The sequence below is a fragment of the Pleurodeles waltl genome, chromosome 1_2 (assembly GCF_031143425.1).
Source record: "Pleurodeles waltl isolate 20211129_DDA chromosome 1_2, aPleWal1.hap1.20221129, whole genome shotgun sequence".
Taxonomy (NCBI): domain Eukaryota; kingdom Metazoa; phylum Chordata; class Amphibia; order Caudata; family Salamandridae; genus Pleurodeles; species Pleurodeles waltl.
In genome coordinates, this window is record NC_090437.1 from 798,660,708 (window position 1) to 798,681,401 (window position 20,694).

At 44.1% G+C, this 20,694-nt stretch overlaps 1 protein-coding gene across 5 annotated transcripts in view; it reads right to left on the reverse strand.

Annotated features, from left to right (window-relative positions):
* The window catches only part of NEK1 (NIMA related kinase 1), an 800,483-nt gene that overhangs the window by 414,770 nt on the left and 365,019 nt on the right, over positions 1-20,694 (reverse strand). For all 5 annotated transcript variants that reach the window (XM_069244156.1, XM_069244192.1, XM_069244183.1 and 2 more), the window contains 2 exons: positions 13,291-13,368; positions 5,340-5,435 (listed from right to left, as the gene is read on the reverse strand). In XM_069244156.1, coding sequence (XP_069100257.1) covers positions 5,340-5,435; positions 13,291-13,368 — 174 coding nt within the window. The remainder of the gene's footprint in view (positions 1-5,339; positions 5,436-13,290; positions 13,369-20,694) is intronic.

Genomic DNA, 20,694 nt, shown 5'->3' on the forward strand with positions numbered 1-20,694 from the left:
ATGGGAGTCTCGAACCAGTTTTCATTTTTTTTTTTTTTTTTTTACAAAAATAATGGACAATGTAAATGTTTCAAGAGTGGGGACGAAGATTGTCACTTCAAAAGGATCCCTCTTCAACCGTATTTTTTGACATTTTTTTTTGAATGGACAATACAAAAGATATATCTTTTTGTTTTTATGCTTCTTTTTTGTCTCTTAATTGTATCCTTTTTTTTCTTCGCTAGCGAAGAACCCTCTAATCCTAATGACTTTCACATCTTGAGAGAGCTCTCTGATAGCAATGCGACCCCTTAATGCCCACGCTAAATTGTCAGATAACCTAAGGTATCAGCACGTTAGAAATAGGTGCAGAGACCATAAACAAGTCATGCTTTGTGTGCTCCCTAATTCCTCACGCTACTGGTTCAGATAGACTGCACTTCACAAAGGAAGTACAACCAAGCATAGCTCACTGCTTATTACATCTGTAATTGTGTAGAATTGAGGCCCAAATGCAACTAACACATGTCAAAGTAATACACTTCCTCATCAATGCCACAAGATATGACACTTTACCAGAAGTACTATACATCCTCACAGATAAGCAAGACATCAGGGAATAAATGCCATGTATGAGAAAGACAGGTCGTCCCATCACTGTAGATTGGACACAGATGGTCCTAGATCGAGGATTTCTAGGGGTAACACACCCACCAACCAAATGTAACAACTATTTTGCGAACCCCTTACCCCAGATTGTGTCCACAGGCCAGGGTTTAGAGTAACAGGGTCAGTCTTTGCTCATCAGAATATTGGTTGTAAGGTCACAGTCTCCCACGCCGACATGCAGGGAGCCTTATGGATTTCTTCTGGTAGTGTGGAGAGCTGCTGTATTCCCAGTTACCACCTAACTGGGGAGGGATTTGTTCCATAGTGACTTTGCATGCTCCAGTTTTGGTAGTACCAGGAATAAACATTTCCGCTTTGCATAAACACCCCTTGAGCCATCTAACTACCTTGCTACATCACAGCCGAAGGAAAAGAACTGCATAGTACTATGGCACAAGCACCTGGAATGAAGTTTCTCAAGAGTATCAACTGCTCAACGATGCTGAACTTTTCTTCGGGGTCATCCTGCCATTTGTCCAAGCAAAAGCAAGAGCTCATTGGCTCCAAATCGCAAGGTGGGAGCTAGTTAGGATCATTAACAGCACCAATGAGGACTTCATGCCATAAAGGAAGAACTATGTGCCCTAAGGATGATGGGGCTGCAACACAGTTATGTACTGGACCATATGACCATGCAAGGAGGCGTTTGCAAGAAGATAGGCACTGTGTGCTGCATTTTCTAGCAAATTATACAACAAATGGAACTTTGTCAAAGGCATTATAGACACTGAATAATTTACAAACTAAGATGATCGATGAAGGAGAAGTGCCCCTGATAGTTGCTTCACTGGTTGGTTTGTGTCACTGCCATCCTAGATGCCGGGACTGTTGGAGACTCTGTTACCAATGACTGTGATCTTGCTACTAATATACTGTATGATACAAGCAATTTTCGCATGAATTAGGAGAAGAGGCGCTAAGGCGGGAGGGATGTTTTCAATTAGGACACCAACACATGTAGTGGATTCCCAAGACAACATGTATCACCTGGTAACCAAGACAGGCTATTGGACCTGGCCCTTTGTGCAGGGTCACCCCAAAACTTTTTGCCTTCCTCCTCCTATTTTTCTGACCTCTTTTTGTTGGTTCTTTGACTTTGGGCACCTTATCACTGCTGAGCAGTGCTAAAGTGCATGTGCTCTCCCTTCTAAACTTGGTATGATTGGCTTACACTTGATTGGCATATTTAATTTATCTTGAAGTCCCTTGTACAGTGGTTTCCTTCATACCATGGGCCTGTAAATTAAATCTTACTAGTGGGCCTGCAGCGCAGCTTGCGCCACCCACAAAAGTAGCCTTTCAAACCTGTCTCAGGCCTGCCACCACAGGACCTGCATGTGCAGTTTTCTGCCACCCTGACTTGGCAAGCCAAACTACTTGCCAAGGCCTAAACTCCCTTTTTAGTACAGCTAAGTCGGCCCTATGGGCAGGGCGCTGGGTATGTAATAGGTAGGACATATGTCTTTATATACTACATGTCCTAATAGTGACAAACAGCCCATTTAGTTTCTCACTACTGTGAGCGCTGCTCCTCTCATAGTATTGCATTGGAAATGCCCTATCATATGTCTAAGTGGTATTGTCTGATCTATGAGGGGTGGTGTAGGCATGTTTGGTATAGTTGGAATGGTAATGAGAAATGCTGCTTAATGGGGTAGGTGTTTTTTATTACCATTGTAGAAATGCCACTTTTAGAAACTGGGCAATTTGCTGTGCTTATACTTCTGGTGTTTTTGCAGCTTGACTCCAATCCATGCCTGGGGCAGTGACAGCTGGGCTTGGTGCATACTTCTCAGACATCCTATACACAGAGAGGGTGGAGGTGTAACAACAGTACATCTGCATACTGAATGGTGTTCTTGAGCTGAGGGAGGTAGAGGCGGGGCACAGATTAATCTATAAAGGTTCTGCCCTGGCCTCACACAAAAAGGTTTGTTTCCCCTCTACTGATGTCTGGAGCCAGTGCTGGATGGGAAAGAGGACATTCTTGGAACCAGTTAGTGCTGGTTGGAACCCCCTCTTAACCGTTGTGGAAGCTGAGCAAAATTGAGTATAAGTACATGGAGTTGTCCCACATTTTTAGACACTAATGGACTAATGAACTGGACCCTGGATGCTGTTCGAAGGGATTGCCAGGAACCGCCCCGGGGACTGCTCTGCTGTTGTGCTGACCTCTGAGCTGCTGGGTTAATGAGAGGGACTGCCAGTGCCTTGGAACCCTTGTCCTGGCCTGCTTGTTTGGGTCCTGCAGCCCTGTGCCCCCTTTGCTGTCTTCAGGGGCTAAGTCGTGTGCCCCCCTGTTATCCTGCATTTCTGTGGCTGGTTGTTACTTCCTTTAGTTGGGCATAAGGGGAGTGTCCCTTGCCTGTGGGAAGCATCTGGAAAGCGCCCCGGGGCATCAGCACATGAGGAGCGCTTGCATCTTTGCCCAGAGTGCTCTCTCCTTGACATCAAGTGCTGAGAGTATGGTTTATTTCTGTTACTTACAGTGCACGAAAAGCGTTGTTTTCCTGAGTGCGGCAAGCATAAGGGGCACCCACTTTATTGATTTGGTCGGGGCAGCAGCGCTAGTGGAGTACACCCAACCCCCTTTGTGCTGATGTGGCCCACCCGCGGTGCAGAAGAAAAAAGTCGCCGGCAGTGTTTTATTGAGGGCAGACATGGTGTGCTCCTAGAGGTACATCCGTGCAGTAACTGCCGCGACCCAGGCCGCCTAGAGGAGAGGAGTGCTGCGGCTCTTCAGTGCCTCCCAGGAGACTTCTGCCAGAGGCAGAGCCTGCCAGGAGTGAGTGGCGACACCCGCAGGTACGAGGGTGGGAGCGGAGTGTTGTCCCCGCTCTGGGGTATACTTTTTCGGTCATTTCTCTCCGACATGGGAGTCAGGAGTGCCTCTCTGCTCGTCTTGTGTCCCTCGCCAAGTAGGAGGTGAACCTCAACGGAGGTCCCCCCCGGCAGAGGGTTGCATGCTTGAGGCAGCCCCGTGAGAGGAGTGGGGTCGCCTTCCTGATAAACTCCCACATTGGTGACCCTAGGAGCGCAGGAGCTCCTGAGTGGATCGTGGTGAAAGAGTTCACCAAGTAACTCTGGAAAGGTGCACAAATGTACAGTGGCCCACACACCAGGCTATCCCCCCGTTACAAATCACGGTGTTACCACCTATCGAGCAGTAAAGTTGCAGGTGCACCCACCCTGTGTGTTCTTGGGGGTGGGGTGGGGGTGTTTATGACGTATGCCCAATGGAGATGATTTAGTATGTGTTCCTGTTACTGGCAGGCATGATATAGACTGATATGACAAATGTTTTATTCTATGCGAATGTACTACAGAGATGATGCTGATAATATTTTCATGATAATGCTGATAATATTTTCATGATACGTGCATTTCCAGTGATACTGAGGACCTCACTACTGCTCGTGTTGCAGAGTCCCAGTAATCTACGTGTTTATCTGACTACTGCTTGCTTTTGCAGAGTACTAGTGACCTGTGTGATGTTCTGACAACTGCTTGTGTAGCAGAATATTACTGATACATGTTGTGTTTGGTCTAATGTTGTTTTATACAATACAGTTTATTTTTATATAACTAGAAGTGGCGTTGCCTTTGTGGTGTAGTTCCTGTGTCACTAGTGTTGTGCATGTTGTGCAGATGCTTTACACATGGTGTCTGGGATAAGCCTGACTGCTCGTGCCAAGCTACCAAGGGGGTGTGCTGGGTTTATCTTGGGTGACTAGAGTTTCGGTCCTTCCTGGCTGAGGTGCCTACAATAGCCAACCAGGAACTCCATTACTAACACAGACCAAGATCTAGAAGAAGTAGTTGAATTATCAACTAGAGGGGGGAATGTTGTAGGAAATGTAAAAAAATAAACTCATTGTAGTAAAAATGAAATGTGAAAATGTTGCGCGCCATTGAGCCCAAGCAGAAACCGCACAGTCGTACATAGTTAGGAACCAGTTTAGGCCAACCCCTCCACACTGACTGACACAAGCAAGGTACAAGGTTCATTTAAGGATATAATGGAATAAGAAACAAGAAAGCATTTTCAGTTAAAGGCCTACTCATGTCTAACAGACAAAATCTGCACACGAGTCCCCCAGTACACTCTCCGTGCCTACAAATAGATCACAGCCTAATAAGACAATGGGTACATAACTGAATTAGCCCAGAGCACACAGGTGCACAATTAAACAATGGGTGCCGGGAAGAGACCAAATTCTGAACACACGGAGGTCTGAGAAACAATGCTGCCAGCATACACTTCACATAAATTACACTTACCATGAAGCATGCACACATTCATGGGTCAAAGAATACCCTGTCATAAAGCACTGACGAATGTATAACAAAGTATATGCAATGTATTAGCTTAGGAATTCGGGGTTTCAGGGTCACATGTTTTCGATGTTTTTCCATTTTAAATTATTGACTATGCGTAACAAAACAGTGTATTAAATTATATAAAAAAGCCTGTCTATGAACAGGCATTTGAGAAAAACCACAGAGGCAAGGTATGCAGAGCTGAGGTGCAGTCCACAGTGTTTTTCTCCCTGTTGCAACAGTTAATAAATACTGTATTTGGATTTCCAAGAACAGCCTGCGTGATTATTTGAAACTTGGGAACATTTTCGTTCACACCGCCACAGCTTCATGCTTTACAAATGGGAAAAATGGGAAAGTAGTCTCCTTACATGATCATCCCATGCTTTTTTCTCTCTTTCGTAGGCTTCTCTCCTTTTTCTCTCAAGTTGTTCTTTCAGTATGGCAGCTCGAGCATTAGCTTGGGCCTGAAAAAAAACAAATGCAATAACATTCCCTCAAAGTGTAACCGTCATGCAGACATAAAGGGAACCTCTTTCCTATTTTCGTATTGCTAGTTTATACAACAAGCATGTCCTTCTATGAGCTACAGGCAATGATGACTAATTCTAGCTTTGTTTATCTTATATATCAGTAACAACTCCCTTGAATACTGAATCTTTAACACAATGAAACACCTTGTATAGCTATTTAAACTCAGACAGGAAGTAAATGTTCCCAAAAATCCAAATCCCAATGCATGGAATTGTAGCAGTCATGCAATGCCAAGCCTTGTTTAATTGGCGAGAATATCAATGAATAATGGGTTCTTATTTTAATGTTTATTCTTTATTTTTTTGAAGGACCCCATGTAACTGAATTCAACAGGGAATATCAAAGCTACAAAGTGTCAGAACCTTGAACTTTCCTTCAGACAGTCTGGTCAGAGCTACAGATACAATAGATATACTGGTACATTAGTCTGTTGAAGGCTGGAAACTATCATAACATATGGTAATGAATAAACATCAACCAAGTTATAAAATGAAAAAAGTTAGCACAAGGCACGGAACATGCTCACAGGACCATACACAGCAGTCTACCTAATCCAGTGTCTCATGATACATGCATCCTAAGCTACAGATGTGCTTGATGAGTTTCTTCAAAAAACTCTGATTCCAACTAGCTCAAAATGCTATAATCCTGAAACAAGAGGCGACAAGGCACCTACAGAGATACGTAGAAACTCATAAATTTTGTCTATGAGTATCAGTCTGGCTCAGCCCCAAGAAGAAAGCGAAGCCAATTCTTGCCACTTAGAAAGTATCCTCTCTGTCATACAAGAAGATACTTCAGTAGCACTCATCCTTAGACCACATAACATATTATGCTACAGACCCCTCCTAGGGAAGGGGCAGACATAAAAGGTTTTTCACTGAATTGGTTGTAGTACGCTATCACCAACCACAGCTAGAGGTAAGGATTAATAAAGAAATATCCTTTAAAAAACTGTTATGTGTCCTACTGATGTTTGGTAGCAACTACTACTGAACAAATTCTGTATCTTTTGTAACTATCTTCCATGCAGAGTTTTCACCTTCTGAATCTGCCCCAGGTGCCAGACTGGATCTAGAAATAATAGCAACAGGGCTGGTGGTGCCATGTGTATCTAGCCAAGGGTCTGGAACCTACTCTGAATGTAACAACATAAAACCATATAGGGTGACGCCCTGCGTGGAGACATCAGATCCTGTCTTCCTTTCCACGTCCGCAGAGACTAACAATGACTGACAGATGGAAATGCACACAGAAGGCAAACTAATTTGTGACTTTAATAACAACCATCCATGAGACAACTACTCTTTGTGGTGAGGTGAGCCGGATTGAGATTTAGGACACAGGAATAATACAAAGATAAAAGAGACATCTTTGCATCACATGCAGCAGATACTTAATAAACATTTTCCAGGGGAACCAACAAATTGTGAGTTAAGCAATACGCTGCTATGAACCAGGGGGTGATACCTTAGAAGGCAGGATATGCACTATGATTTGGGAAAGGGAGTCAATGAAAAAAGAACATAAGCATGACACCTACTTTTAAACAGTGGGCTCCCAAACGACTTTGGTATTGAACAAGTTACTTACCTTCGGTAACAAATTATCTGGTAGATACAGGATCTAGCTGCAGATTCCTAAATTTAGAATCCTCCTCAGGCACAAGACTGGATTCTGAAACTTTTTCCCCAGCACGTCTGTGCGTCGGAAGAGAGCACCACATGACTCTGTACCAACGTCATCCAGTGGATGTGACATTGACGGAGTCCATAGAACTTCCTCTCCAACACACCAATGTCAGTTTCTTTTGTGACTATTTTCCGCACCCAAAACATGAAGTCACATATAGAAATTGCCTATCGAAACAGTGTGCTAAAATAAAAGACACCCATGTGTCAAATAGTCACTGAATTCTTAATTCAGGATGTGAATTTCCATCTAGAAACCTTTGAGACAAACAATGACTCAGTTCGCAGAGCGGGGAGGAAGGGAGGGTTGCTCAGGAATCTGTGACTAGATCCTGTCTCTATCAGATAATGCGTTACCAAAGTTAAGTAACCTGTTCATCTGATAGAGACATCTAGCCGCAGATTTCTTACTTTAGAACCAGATACCAGTCATACCATGCCCAGAGGAGGGTCTGTAAACTTAGACTATTAAAAGTCTCTCACTAGAACAAACCGGTCTAAAGCAAGATAAAAAAAGACCAGATATTCATAATACATCAGATGAATAATAACATACTCTACAACACAAAAAGAGAAGGAGCCACAGGTAAGTAAAGTGATAAGACATTACAAACATGGAAATAAAATTATCCATGTTAGTATGACCAATCTGTGTCCGAAGCCAACCAACAATATGAATATAACACTATTTGCACCCTTAATGGGGCCAAACCCATGTATGCTCACCCCATAAGAACTGCGGAAATGACAACAGGAATAAAAGTACTAAAGACATTGAAAACATGGAGATAATGTTACCCATGACAGCAGGACAATTTTGCCACCGACTAAGAATATAAATTAATTTGCCCTTCTATCCAGAGCTGAACTGAGAGTTCGATGTTTGTAACACACAAATTAGCATGCCATGCCACTGAGCCATACATTTTATATTAAGTTCTATCCCAGCCAGGCGTGCTCTATAAAACACAGAGAAAGGTCCACCTCCTGTATAGAAAGCATTGAGAATACTCTATTTAAAAAGAAGTAGAAAACAACAATGGCAGTAATTGGCCTAGAAGCAATCTCTTCCCTAGGAAGATTAACTAGAGATACATAAATACCTATAGGATATCCCTATTGCATATAATGACAAAGGAGTAAAATCAATAAAATCTTATGTACTAACAAAAGGAAAAATTATTACACATAGATATAAAATAAATCTGAGTAATCAGACAGACAATAATGTTATAACAATATGGAAACTAGAGTGGGTATCAAAGGAAAGCAACAGCCATCCAAATCTTTAGTTTAACACCTAGCGACAACCAACGTTAGTACATTGCCCTAATATATGATTATAGAGCCATCTACAGATGAATTAGAAAAGGTCTTCCATACTGAGACCACTTATTTTTTTCCACATTCTATAATAAAAAGAATCAGAATTATCTACAAAAAAAATCATTTTGTACATTCTATACAGGGACAACAATCCACAGAGTGTGAACCCAAACCAGAAGTTATGAGGCAAACACCTATTCCTTTCATGTACAAAGGATATTAACATCTTCATAGAGAAGGAAAAGTAAATCATTAGAGGGTACATTTCTTTAGAAAAGAAGAAAATTCTTAAGTAATAAAGCAAAAGCATCAAAACAACCCAATAGAGTCAAGAATATAATGTACTCTGAAAAACAGTTATTATTAGAATCTACTGAGAGACTATGTCACAATGGAGACCTATGATAGCAGGACATAATCCCAGGAAAATGAAACAGTAATATTCAAAGAACATGTATAAACCAACAAATGTCTACACGAAGGTGTAGGATAGCCCTCCAAATTTAATGGGTATAAGACAAAACATTTAAGACCAAAACATGTAGAGCCCGATTACGACCTTGGCAGAGGGGATTACTCCGTCCCAAATGCGACAGATCTACCATCCCCATGTTACAAGTTCCATAGGTTGTAATGGAACTTGTAATACGGCGGGCGAGATATCCATCCCATTTGGGACAGAGTAATCCCCCACGCCAAGGTCGTAATTAGGCCCATAATGTCATAAGGCTCACAAGATGATAACTTTCTGGTTTATAATATACTAAACCAAGCACAAGTAGAGAACTTTTTCTATTAATCATAAGTGTTGTCATCTATCACTTAAACCTAATGTAAGAATAAGGGGTAAAAGTAGAACCCACATAAACAAATAATGTAGGCCGAAAGCTAGCTTGTTTGAAAACACAAGAATTAATTATAAAACAGACACCCTCAGTGCTGTATAATACTATCAATGAAACCTCATTCTGTTGATAAACGTCCATTAGTGAAGCATATGGTCACACATACCACATAGAAATAAAAGAGACACTTCTACATAATAACCATGATTAATAGGAGGAGCATTTTAAATAAACACTGTCATCAGAAGGTAAACAATATATTGAGAGCCCCATGGAGCTGCCAATATCAAAAGTTTCCTATAAGGAATAGTAAATGTCATGACTTCATGATATTGTAAGTGAGAAAAAAATAACACTTTACAGAGATTGGAACTCTGTACCCTCAATAACACCTGTAGAAGGCAGGAACACCCCACCGGGTGCCACCAATAGGTGGAACAGGCATAGGAAAGAAAAAAACTCACGGGTACTGCCAAAGCATGACTCATCTGTGAGAAAAAGCAAAGACAAATATCTCCCAAACAAGGCAGTACAGTAGGAACTGGCAAGGCAGAGGGTAGAGAGGAACAGAGCTAATTTGCTGTTCCACCCAGACTGTTTCAAAAACGCCTCAAAGCCCATTCGGCCTGTGCACCGAATAAATAGGCACCGTCAAAAGGCATGTCAATAAAAGTGACTTGAACAGCCTCTAAAAATGTAGAGGTCTGCAACTAGACACGGTGATGTAGTGCCAGTGAAGAGGCCATAGCTCGACCCACAGAGTCATTGGAATCCATACCAAAGCAAATGATTAATTTAGCTTCCTGCTGGTGATCTCAGATCACAGGGGCAAGATCGTCGCAGGTGTCACCTGGAAGCAATGCCAAGGTGCATGCCAATGGGTCCCACAATGAATGGGAAAAACGTCTAATAACGCAAGATGTATTAAAGAGAGCAGAACTGGTGGAGGAGAAAACATGCCTACCACAAGCGTCAAGACTCACAGAATCTCTGTCAGACGAGACATGTGGAATAGAGTAAATATAATGGGAGGCCAAAGCAGCCTGTACCACCAGACTACGAGGAATAGGATGCCTGAGGAGACAGGCCGGATCAGCACGAGTAGGTCGGTGCCTATGAGATATAGTCCGATTAAAAGGGGCACCTGTATCAGGCTCAGCCCAAGCTCCCAACAAAATGTCATGTAGAGCTTCACTATAAGGAAGCACCCGCTCAACCCCTGTTTGGCCTTGATGGAGGACGTCAATCAGAGGATTAGAAGTCAATTCCATGCAGTGCTGTGTGAGATCCAAAACCACAGCAACCTGCCTCAGCATGTTAGCCAGAGAGGAACTTGCCTCCATAGCAAGGACAGGGGGAGTTGTGGTGGCAGGAGGGAGAGGCTGGGGAAGAGTCCAAGCCACAAGCCGCACCTAGGTCAGTCAGTCAGCAGCCCTCCGAAGGAGGTTGAGCAGCATGAGAAATGGTTGGTGTACACCCCAACTCTTCCCCAGCATCTCCAAAACAATGTCCATCAGAAGGACAAAAATGACGGTACTACCCAGAAAGCAGAGGGAGGGTGTCAGAGACAACGGGCATGACTGGCACCGTATCCAATGTCAACCGGCACCAGGAAGGCCAGAGGCTGGGGAAGAGTCCAAGCCACTAGCCACATCTAGACCAGTCGGCCAGCTGTCCTCCGTAGGAGACTGGACAGCGTAAGAAATGGGTGGTAGACAACCTAACTCTTCCCCAGAATCTCCAAAACAATGTCCCTCAGAAGGACAAATATGACAGGACTCCCCAGAAAGTGTTCAAAGGGGTCAGAGACAACCAGCATGACTGGCACTGTATCCAACGTCAACCAGCGCTGAGAAGGGAATGTGTTGATGTGAGACAGCAAGAGGGGTGTGACATTGATTGACACTGCCAGCGGCGTCACCGGAGTCGGCTGATCAGATAAAGGCACTAAAGGTGGAAAGCCCGAAGGCCTAGGCACCGGCGCCATTACGGCTTCATCAACAGAAGCAGAAGGCCTAACTGAAGCCGAGGGCAAACCTGTCGCCGTGGACACAGTCAAGGAAACTTGTACCTTCTTGGGGCCCAAAGGCGCTCCAACAGAAGGTGATTTTACAGAGATAGTGTGTAGAGAATCATAATATTCACAAACCTGGGTGAAAGTCGCCAGACCACAGGAAATGGAGGGAAATGTGAGGTAGACTCGGGCCCTGACTCTTCAACCGAAGAGTGGTTAAAGGCTGTATGCAGTGAAGTCGAGAAATGTTGCAACTTTACCCATCCGCATTGTGACTTACCGTGTTAAGTCGATGGAGCATAACGTCCACGAGAACGACTCTTGGAACGGGCCCACAAACGCACCTTAGAATGAGAAGGAGACAGTGGCCGATGGGAAGCCTGGGAATGCTCCAACAGCTGCACAGCCAGAAACTTCATACAATGCTCCCACAGCGCCTTCAGCCGAAGCTGACAAAAGAAGTTGCATTCTACAGAGTCACGGTGCTCACCCACGCCTCTAAACACATATAGAGTGGGGGTCCGTGGCCACCATTTGTCATCCACAGGACCCACAGGGTTTGAATTCTGAAGACAAAAGACAGAAAAAAGCACACTGTTTCATCACTGAAAACGTCAAAGTAGGCAGAAAACGGGCTGATAAACTGTTACCGGATCCGCACTGCAAGCGCCGCAAAGAAGGAACTGACGGTGCTTCAGAGAGGAGGTTATATGGACTCCGTCAACCTAACACCCGATGGACGATACCACCATTGAGTGGTGCCGCGCACAGACGTGCTGGAGAAAAAAAATTCCAGATCCAGTTGTGCACCTGGGGAGGATTCTAAAGTAAAGAATCTGCAGCTAGATGTGTCTGTCAGATATTTAGAAACCGGTTTACTTTTAAAATAACTAGATCATCTCTATTATACCCCTGTAAAAATACATTAATTTGGTACATCAATAAGCATGTAATGACCAACATGTAGACAATCAAATGCTGACGTTTCCATCAGGAGTACTGTACTGGCATAAGGAATTATTGGTCTAATGTTACTGACAAGCTGTCTAAAATAAGAGTCAGCATGGACTCCAAAAACCCAGAAGGACTTTTAGGTATGCCAAGGAAAAAGTGCCTCAGACGTAGATGCAAAGCCCATGCTTCTTGGTGGCTTGTCAGGGATGACATTTAGCAATCTGTAATCAAAATGCTGTGGCTTATGCAACATTACAGTCCAGCATGACTCACACAAAAGGAATCTGGTAACCCCTGCAGAATTGACTCTGAACACTACCAAATTCACATGAACTTTCACCCTCACTGGTTATCTACAGACCTGATTTGCTGCTTTATCACAGTCAACAGTCCAGACCCAAATGGAAGTGAATCTATAACACCAAATTACCCAGTTTTATCACTGTATCACTACTATCAGAAGATAGATGTATTATAACTATACAAGGCCCTGCTAAATGTTCTGGATGTCATTTGCTCTAATGCTTCCAAAAATGTTTGTGTTCTTAACGATGCTGCTTGTTGTTAATGTGTACAGTTGCTTTACACAATAAAAACACAAATACATTTTTTTTTAAAACACAAATATATATACTCCAACAATAGAGCACAGTGGACTGATGGAAAGTTTGCAAGGGTTGCATAGCACTGAGTGTCCAAGAATATTTACACAAATCTTTTGAATCATCGCCCTGTAAGAGGCCAAGAAAGAATGCTATATTGCTATGGATTTAACTGAAGGAAGCACAGAAGAATGTATTGATAATCTCTACCAGCCTTGTTCACAACAGCAGTATACTAAACAGAAATCTGTTAACCAGTAACTCTGCAAGGGATATAAAAATTCAATTGGCAATGTCAGACATGCAGTACATTCAAAATCACATTAGATGAAATATATAAAATGTATTTATATTACCTTAAGCGCTTCAATTTTTATGCGCCTAAACTCAGCTTCATCCTTTCCTTCAATACCATCAGACCCATCAGTGTCACCCTAAAATAAGAAAATATCACAAAAGCATCAGCCATGGTCCAGGAAAAAAATAAAATACCCCTTGGCAAACCATACTATACAGTATGCAAACTTTTATTTATAGTATACAAGAGTCATACTGAACTTAAAGTATGGACCTGTTAAAACAAAACACAAAAAGCCAAGCAGCCTAAAGTTCAACTAGCATTTAATGCAAAATTGCAGACAGTACAGCAGAAGATCAGAGACAACTGCCAGAAAACAGGCTGTTTGAGCGTACACATAAAAACACAAAATGTAAGGTAGTACATGTATGTATTCTATCAGTACAAGCCAATGTAGCCTAATCACATTAAGGAAACTTGTTACTCTCAGCAAAAACATATTGAAGGAAGCTGGTCTGGTGTGTGGTGAGTACCTATGGTACTTACACCTTATACCAGGTCCAAGTATCCCCTCTTAGTGACATGTAGGCAGTGTCTAGAAGCCAGGCTCTCTAGCGGGAGCTGTGGATGAACAGCCAAGGCTTACCCAGGAGACACGCAAAGCTCATGCAATACCACTGTAGTCACACAGCACTTACATACATGAAAGAAAACACTCAGTTGTACAAAAATAAAGGTACTTTAATTTTGGCACAAATCACAACAAAATACTAGACAGGCGACCCACCCTTAGGAGGTAAGTAATACACTAAATATATACACTAGCAATTAGAAACAGGCATAGAAAAGGTTAGAAAACTGTGAACACTGTAATAACCAATAGTGCCCCGAGGGGGAGCGAAACCACATACTAAAAAAATTGAATGCGAACAAAGTACCCCCACCTAGGTAAGTAAAATGGGTAGAAGGGAGCTGGGAGTACCAGAGAACCACAAAGGTAAGTAACACAGTACCCCCCAGCGACCAGGAATGCAGGAGTAAAACACTGGTTTTTCCCCAAACCCCCCAAAAGGAGGGAAAGAAGAAAAAGAAGACACCCAGAGAAGACTGCAAGAAAACCAAAAGTGGGTTCATGAAGGAAAAAGATCTGTGGAGGGAGGGGACCAAGTCCAAGAGTCACAGTGGAGTCCAGGAGGAGTAGGAGGTACTACCCACCCAGCTGTGGATGCAGGAGTTGGTGGACGGTACTGAAGAACAGGTCAGCAATGCAGCCCAGGGACCGGAGAAGAGTTCCAGATGCAGAAGATGTTCCACGCCGGGAGGAAGATTGCAGATGGGTGTCAGTGCAGGATTTCCACCAACATGCCTTGGCAAAGGCAAATTCGCGGTTAGTGGAAAAGAGGTGCTGCTGGGGACCAGCAAGGCCCAGGAGTACTCAACCCAGCAAGGGGAGTCACAGGGGACCCTCAGCATTGCAGAGAGTCCACAGGAGCAGTGGCAGCACCCACAGGACGAGGACACAGGAGTCGCAGAAGGAGCCCAAGCAGCACTACAGAAGTGGATCCCACGTTGCAGGAGAACCACGCAGGAGGCTGTGCTTTGCAGGATGGAGTGCCGAGGGCTGGAGCTACACGTCGCCTGAAGATCCCTTGGAGGAGATACAAACAAGCCTTGGCAGCTGCAAGAGACACAGTGCACTGAGTACTGTCTTGTGTGGGAAGACAAGGGCTTAGCTCCACCAAGGTTGTACAGCTGGCAGAGAGGACCAAGAGGACTACTCCGGACCACCAGGATCCACGCAGCTCAGCAGGACAGCTTGATGTAGGTGCCTAAGGTTGCAGGGAAGTGACTCCTTCACTCCAAGGAAGATTCCTTCTTCTTGTGCAGGCTAAAGAGTTGCAGTCTTCTGAGGATGCACGGCAAGGAAATTGTTGAAAAGCTGGCAGGGACCCTGGAAACAATGTTGCTGAAGAGTCCTTTCTTCTTGGAAGCAGCTTGTCGGGTCCTGGAGGTTCCAGTTGCAGTTGCCAGAAGTCGAAGGAAAGGTTGCAGACGAGTCCTGCTGGAATCTTGCAAGCCGAATCTGAGGACCCACCCCAGAGGAAAAGACCCTATATAGCCCAAAGAGAGGGCTTGGTCATCTAATCAGGTAACTATCTATCAGAGGGTGCCTCTGATGTCATCTGCCTGGCCTGGCCACTCAGATGCTCCCAGAGTTCCCTTCCAAACTGGAATCAAGATGCCAGAACCCAGGGACCCTCTGTAGGAGCTCTGAGCACCACCTCTGTACTGGTGATCGACAGGGGAGTGGTCACTCCCCTTTTATTTGTCCAGTGTTTTGACTGGGGGTCCCTAAAACTATGTGGACTGGTTTATGCATGGAGGACACCAAATGTGCCCTTCAAAGCAAAACCAGTGGCTGGGGGAGGCTACCCCTCCCAAGCCAGTCACACCTATTTCCAAAGAGAGAGGGTGCTACCTCCCTCTCCCAAGGAAATCTTTTGTTCTGACTTCCTGAGCTTGGTCAGATCAAGCAGCAAGAGGGCAGGAAACCTTTTTGGGGTGGCAGCAGCGGGGCTGCCCGGAAAACCCTGTAAGAATGGTGGTAGAAATGCTGGGGGTCCTGTAAGGAGTGCCCAGTGTGCATGGAATCATACAATCAATACTGGCAACAGTATTGGGGTAAGATATGAAATGTTTGATACCAAACAGGTCTAAGTTTGGAGTTACCATTATGTAGCTGGACATAGGTAGTGACCTATGTCTAGTACACATGTAAAATGGCTTCCCCACACTCACGAAGTCCAGGAAAATGGAGTTGGAGTTTGAGGGGGCACCTCTGCTCATGCAGGGGTGCCCTCACACAAAGGTACTTGCACCCTGCCCTCTGGGCTAGGAGGGCCTGCCTTAGGGGTGACTAACAGTGACCTGTAGTGAAAGGGTGCATGCACCTTTTCATGCAGGCTGCAATGGCAGGCCTGCAGACACATTTTGCATTGCCTCCCATGGGTGACATAATACATGCTGCAGCCCATGGGGAACCCCTGGTGCCCGAATGTACTGGATACCTAAGTACCTTATACTATGGACGTATATGGGGGCACCAGTATGCCAATTGTGGGGTGTCCAAAGTCAGGGGGACAACCAAATTTAGAGGGGGAGGGGACAGTCACTGGGGTTCTTGTTAGCAGGATCCCAGCGAACACAGTCAAAACACACTGACAGCAGGCAAAAAGTGGGGATAAGCATGCCAAAAGGAGGGTACTTTCCAACAGTTGGCACCTACTTTCCTTTTCAGCTGCAATCATCCATGACTGCGTTATTTATTTCCATTTGCTTAGCAGTCTCTCTCTGCGCCCATGTAAAGTGTATGACATGCACAAATTAACTGTGTATAAAGTGAACCAACCCACCAGGCTCTTTGTACTTTGCCACCATGTGCCTTGTGGTGTTCACAGGGGAGAGTTTGTATTTTTTATTTTTATATAGCACACCACAAACGCGACCCAAAGTTACTGGCACACACTACAGGAGCCTCCTGGAAACATTGCACAAGCTCAGAAATCTTTAGGCGCCAGGAAGTTAAGTGACTTCCCAGAATCACAGGATATACTAGAGCCAGCGCTGAGACTCAAACAGCACTTAGAGTTTTTTTTATTTCCAAACCTCCGGTTTTTCTCATATACTGCTGTCGGGACAGGCCAAATGTTCACAGCAAATGTTAATCATCGTTGCATTTGGCAATTTAGGCAAGGGACCAGTGATGGAAAGCGAAGAGAAAGGAGTCTTTGGTTATAAAAGGACAAGTCTTCTGTGGTAGAAAGTGGTAGGCTAGTCCTTCAATTGATTTAGATTTGAATAAGCACTTTTAGTTATTGGTGATGCGGGGGGCTGCATTCACAGTGTACAGCTTCAGTGCATTATTGCGTGTGATTTATGGAACAAAGGCAGATGATCATTACCACTTGAAAATGAGTGTTACGAAGACCATCGGTTTTTAGTCTTAAGTATGTGCTATCAACATGTGTATATTTGCTAGCACTCAAATGCCCTCACACACTCAAATGTCCTCACAACTTGTTTCTCATCAACTCATACACAAATACACACAATCACACACCCTCCAAAATCCTCAAACTTACACAATCACTCACTAGTCACTTGGGAACACTTCTTTCCAATCCCACATATAATGGCTCACACACTCCATTTGTCTTAATTAGTAAAACATGTACCCACCTCAAATTATTTCAGGTGGGTAAATATCTGACTAATTAAGTCCAATGGAAACTCCACCTCACTCACTTCTTTACACTTACATGCCGATTTAGATCTTCTTGTTCTCACACTTTGGCCCTCAGTACAATCTGTGAGGTAGTCACTGCATTATTATCTCAAAGTCTGCTATGAATTTCTTTGGCTATATATAGTAAATAAGCAGCTACCTATGTCGTTATTGTGTGAAATTTCTTTGAGGTAATAACTACAATTACACAGTTGCTTTATTAACCTTCTTGCTTTCTCAAATTTGCTTGAAAATTCACCCTTTGCCTACTCTTTTGTCAACATTTTTTCAGGGGTAGAACTCCCAGAATCCCCTTATGACATTCAGGCTTGCTCACTATGCTTGCTCACCACATGGCACTCATCACAAACGTTTACGCCCCACCACTTTCAAATATCACCAGCCGCCACTGAGTAACCTATTAAATGACACAGGAAGCTATAAACTCGTATAAAAGGACATTCTTATTTAAATATTATACATTAATACATTCTTGGATGTAATATTTAACACTGTACTACATAAGAGTAACTGAACATGATTGAGACAGGATTTAGGTTTTCACAGACCTAACAAGTTCGAAAGAGATACATTCAAAGGATAAGGTAAACAACCTTAAAGATGGAAATTGGCATTTGTAATTTCATAAAGAGAACGATTCATCCAGAGTCATCTTGCTTGCTTTACTGCTTTTCTGAACTTTGACAAGCTGGGCTCCTCCTAGATAAGCAGACAAAGAATTCCACTACTGGGCTGCGGACTCCACAATTGGATTATCCTTTTACAACCCAAGACTTAATGTGGTCTGTCCCTCTCCTTACAAAGCATGTGACGTAGTAAAGCTGAAAACAACTTGTCCGCCACCATTCCCTTTCATACAGGTCCCTCCTCTCATGAGGAAAACAAAAGGGGCAGAGAGTGAAAGTTGTATCTATAATCCCCTTTCACCAAGGATCGAGGTCGCAGTCATTTTTAAGCCTGGGACGAGGAAGGATAATCGTAGTAATGAAGATTACTGATAAGTAATCAGTGCATTACTTCCTGAATCTTTCCTCCTCCCAGTACTTATTCATTGATATGCCAAAGCAGTAATCTCATGAACTGATCCCTATTCCATGCCCATTTCCGTTTAGAAAATAAATAACCAAGGGTAATGTTGGTTGGGACTTTTGAGTTGCAGGCCCCGACGAGGCAAAGAAATCGCTGGATATTTAAAACCATTAAGAAACGAACCAGCATACCAGATAGAACCAAAAATCTCCATTGGCCATGTAGAGGCAAAAGCTCCAAACAATGAGCTCTGGGCTTAACCTAAAATTAGAGGTCAACAAAAGACAATTGACTAGAACACATTGGTGAAGAAGCCATAGCCCAATGAAGGAAATATCCCACAACCCAGCAGGGGACTATGCCCTGCAAGAAGAACTAGAGATGTATGAAGCAACTAGTCAATTATCCAGTTGCCTCTCCAAGGGGCAATCAACCCAGGGGCAACATAGATCACTATGACTCTTCCCAGTATAACCCCTACAAAAAAAAAGACTCTGTATTCCAGTAGAACACGAAGAGGATGCCTGAAGTGAGTCAGTTCCAACTTCCAGTCCCAAACACAGAGGGTGGCAAAAGAGGGAATCAGGATAAGCCATCAAAACAATTGCTGACCAGCAATGGCGGCCGACAGTTTTAGGAGGGAGGGGGATGGTGGCTGACCTTAGGTCAGCCAATGAGGGAAGGCAGCAGTCCCAACTTCGTCACAGAGTGGGATGGGGTCAGTGAGACTGCTGACCCCACCCCACTCAGTGACGAGGTGTCACTGATTTAAACCCTCCCTGGGCGCTCCAGGGCTTAAACCTGAAGCGCCCAGGTCGAAGTCAATGGGTGACGCTTCCCTCGTCATCCGGGAGAGGGCGTTGAGGCACCTTTGCTGAGCCGAGGAGGTCACGCCCACAGGAGCTGTGACCTCTTCAGCACAGCAAAGTTCAGCTCAGGCAGCCAGGAGTCTGCGCAAATCGCGCATGTCTGCTCCTGGCTGCCTGACCTGAACATGAAGAGTGTCTGTCAGGCTGACTTTGTTCAGCCTGACCGGCACTCTTCATGAGGGGCAAAAGGTGGGGGGGGGTGGCCCCTCCGCCCTAAAGAACGGGCCACGCCTGCTGGCCAGCCCTCTACTAACATCACCTAGCAGGAAGTACAAGGGGAAGTCAGAGCGAGAAGACTCTACCACCTCAAGATCCAAGCCCATTAACAAGAACAAGAGGGAACTAGGGAAATCCCCAAAACAACTGAAGGCCAACCCTCTGCTTTCCGTGCCCAGCTAAAGTGACTAGGTTTAAAGCTCCAAGCGGGCATAAGCGGGAACCACGGTAACTCATACAAAAAACAATTGGCTAAACCTATACCATCCATGCCCAGCTGGAAGTACCAGCAGAAGCAAAAGTGTCAAGGTCTTAGCACCTCAGGTGCCAAGCCTAGCAAGGGGTATAAAAATGAACCATAGCAAATCCACAAAACAAATATATGCCAACCTTTCACCCTCCAGGCTTAACCAGAAATACTAGTAAATAAATTAATTTATTCATGTTCAATTACTTAAAATCATTACATGAAGCGACGTGGACATTATTATTCAATTACAAAATTAAAATATAGGGCCTTATTACGACCTTGGTGGATGGGACACTCCGTCACAAACGTGACGGATATCCTGTCCGCCGCATTTCAAGTTCCATTATATTCTATGGAACTTGTAAAACGACGAGCAGGGTATCCGTCACGTTTGTGACTGAGTATCCCATCCGCCAAACATACATTAAATATGTGAAAGATAGTAGTATCCAGACAGAATTTACATGGTATCTTGGGGGTGTGGGAGAAGAGCTCATTCTGAAAGTACTTGTACAGCAGTCTTTCAAGCTAGGGAATGACAAAGGCTTTAGGCCTAAGGGTGGCGTACTGCAGGGGAGACTGTGCATGGACTGCACTGAGTCAGGTTCAGAGGAAACCCCCTACAACTGTGACGACAAGTGCTGATCGAATCACATCAGTGAAATTTCCCCAGCCTTACTAGAATCATCAAAGTGTTACTAGAGAAACACATGTCGGAGGCCTTTCTACAGGTTCATATTCCTTGGGCCAGAAATAGCAGGACTGGCAGGAGGTGATGTTCTGTGGAAAGTT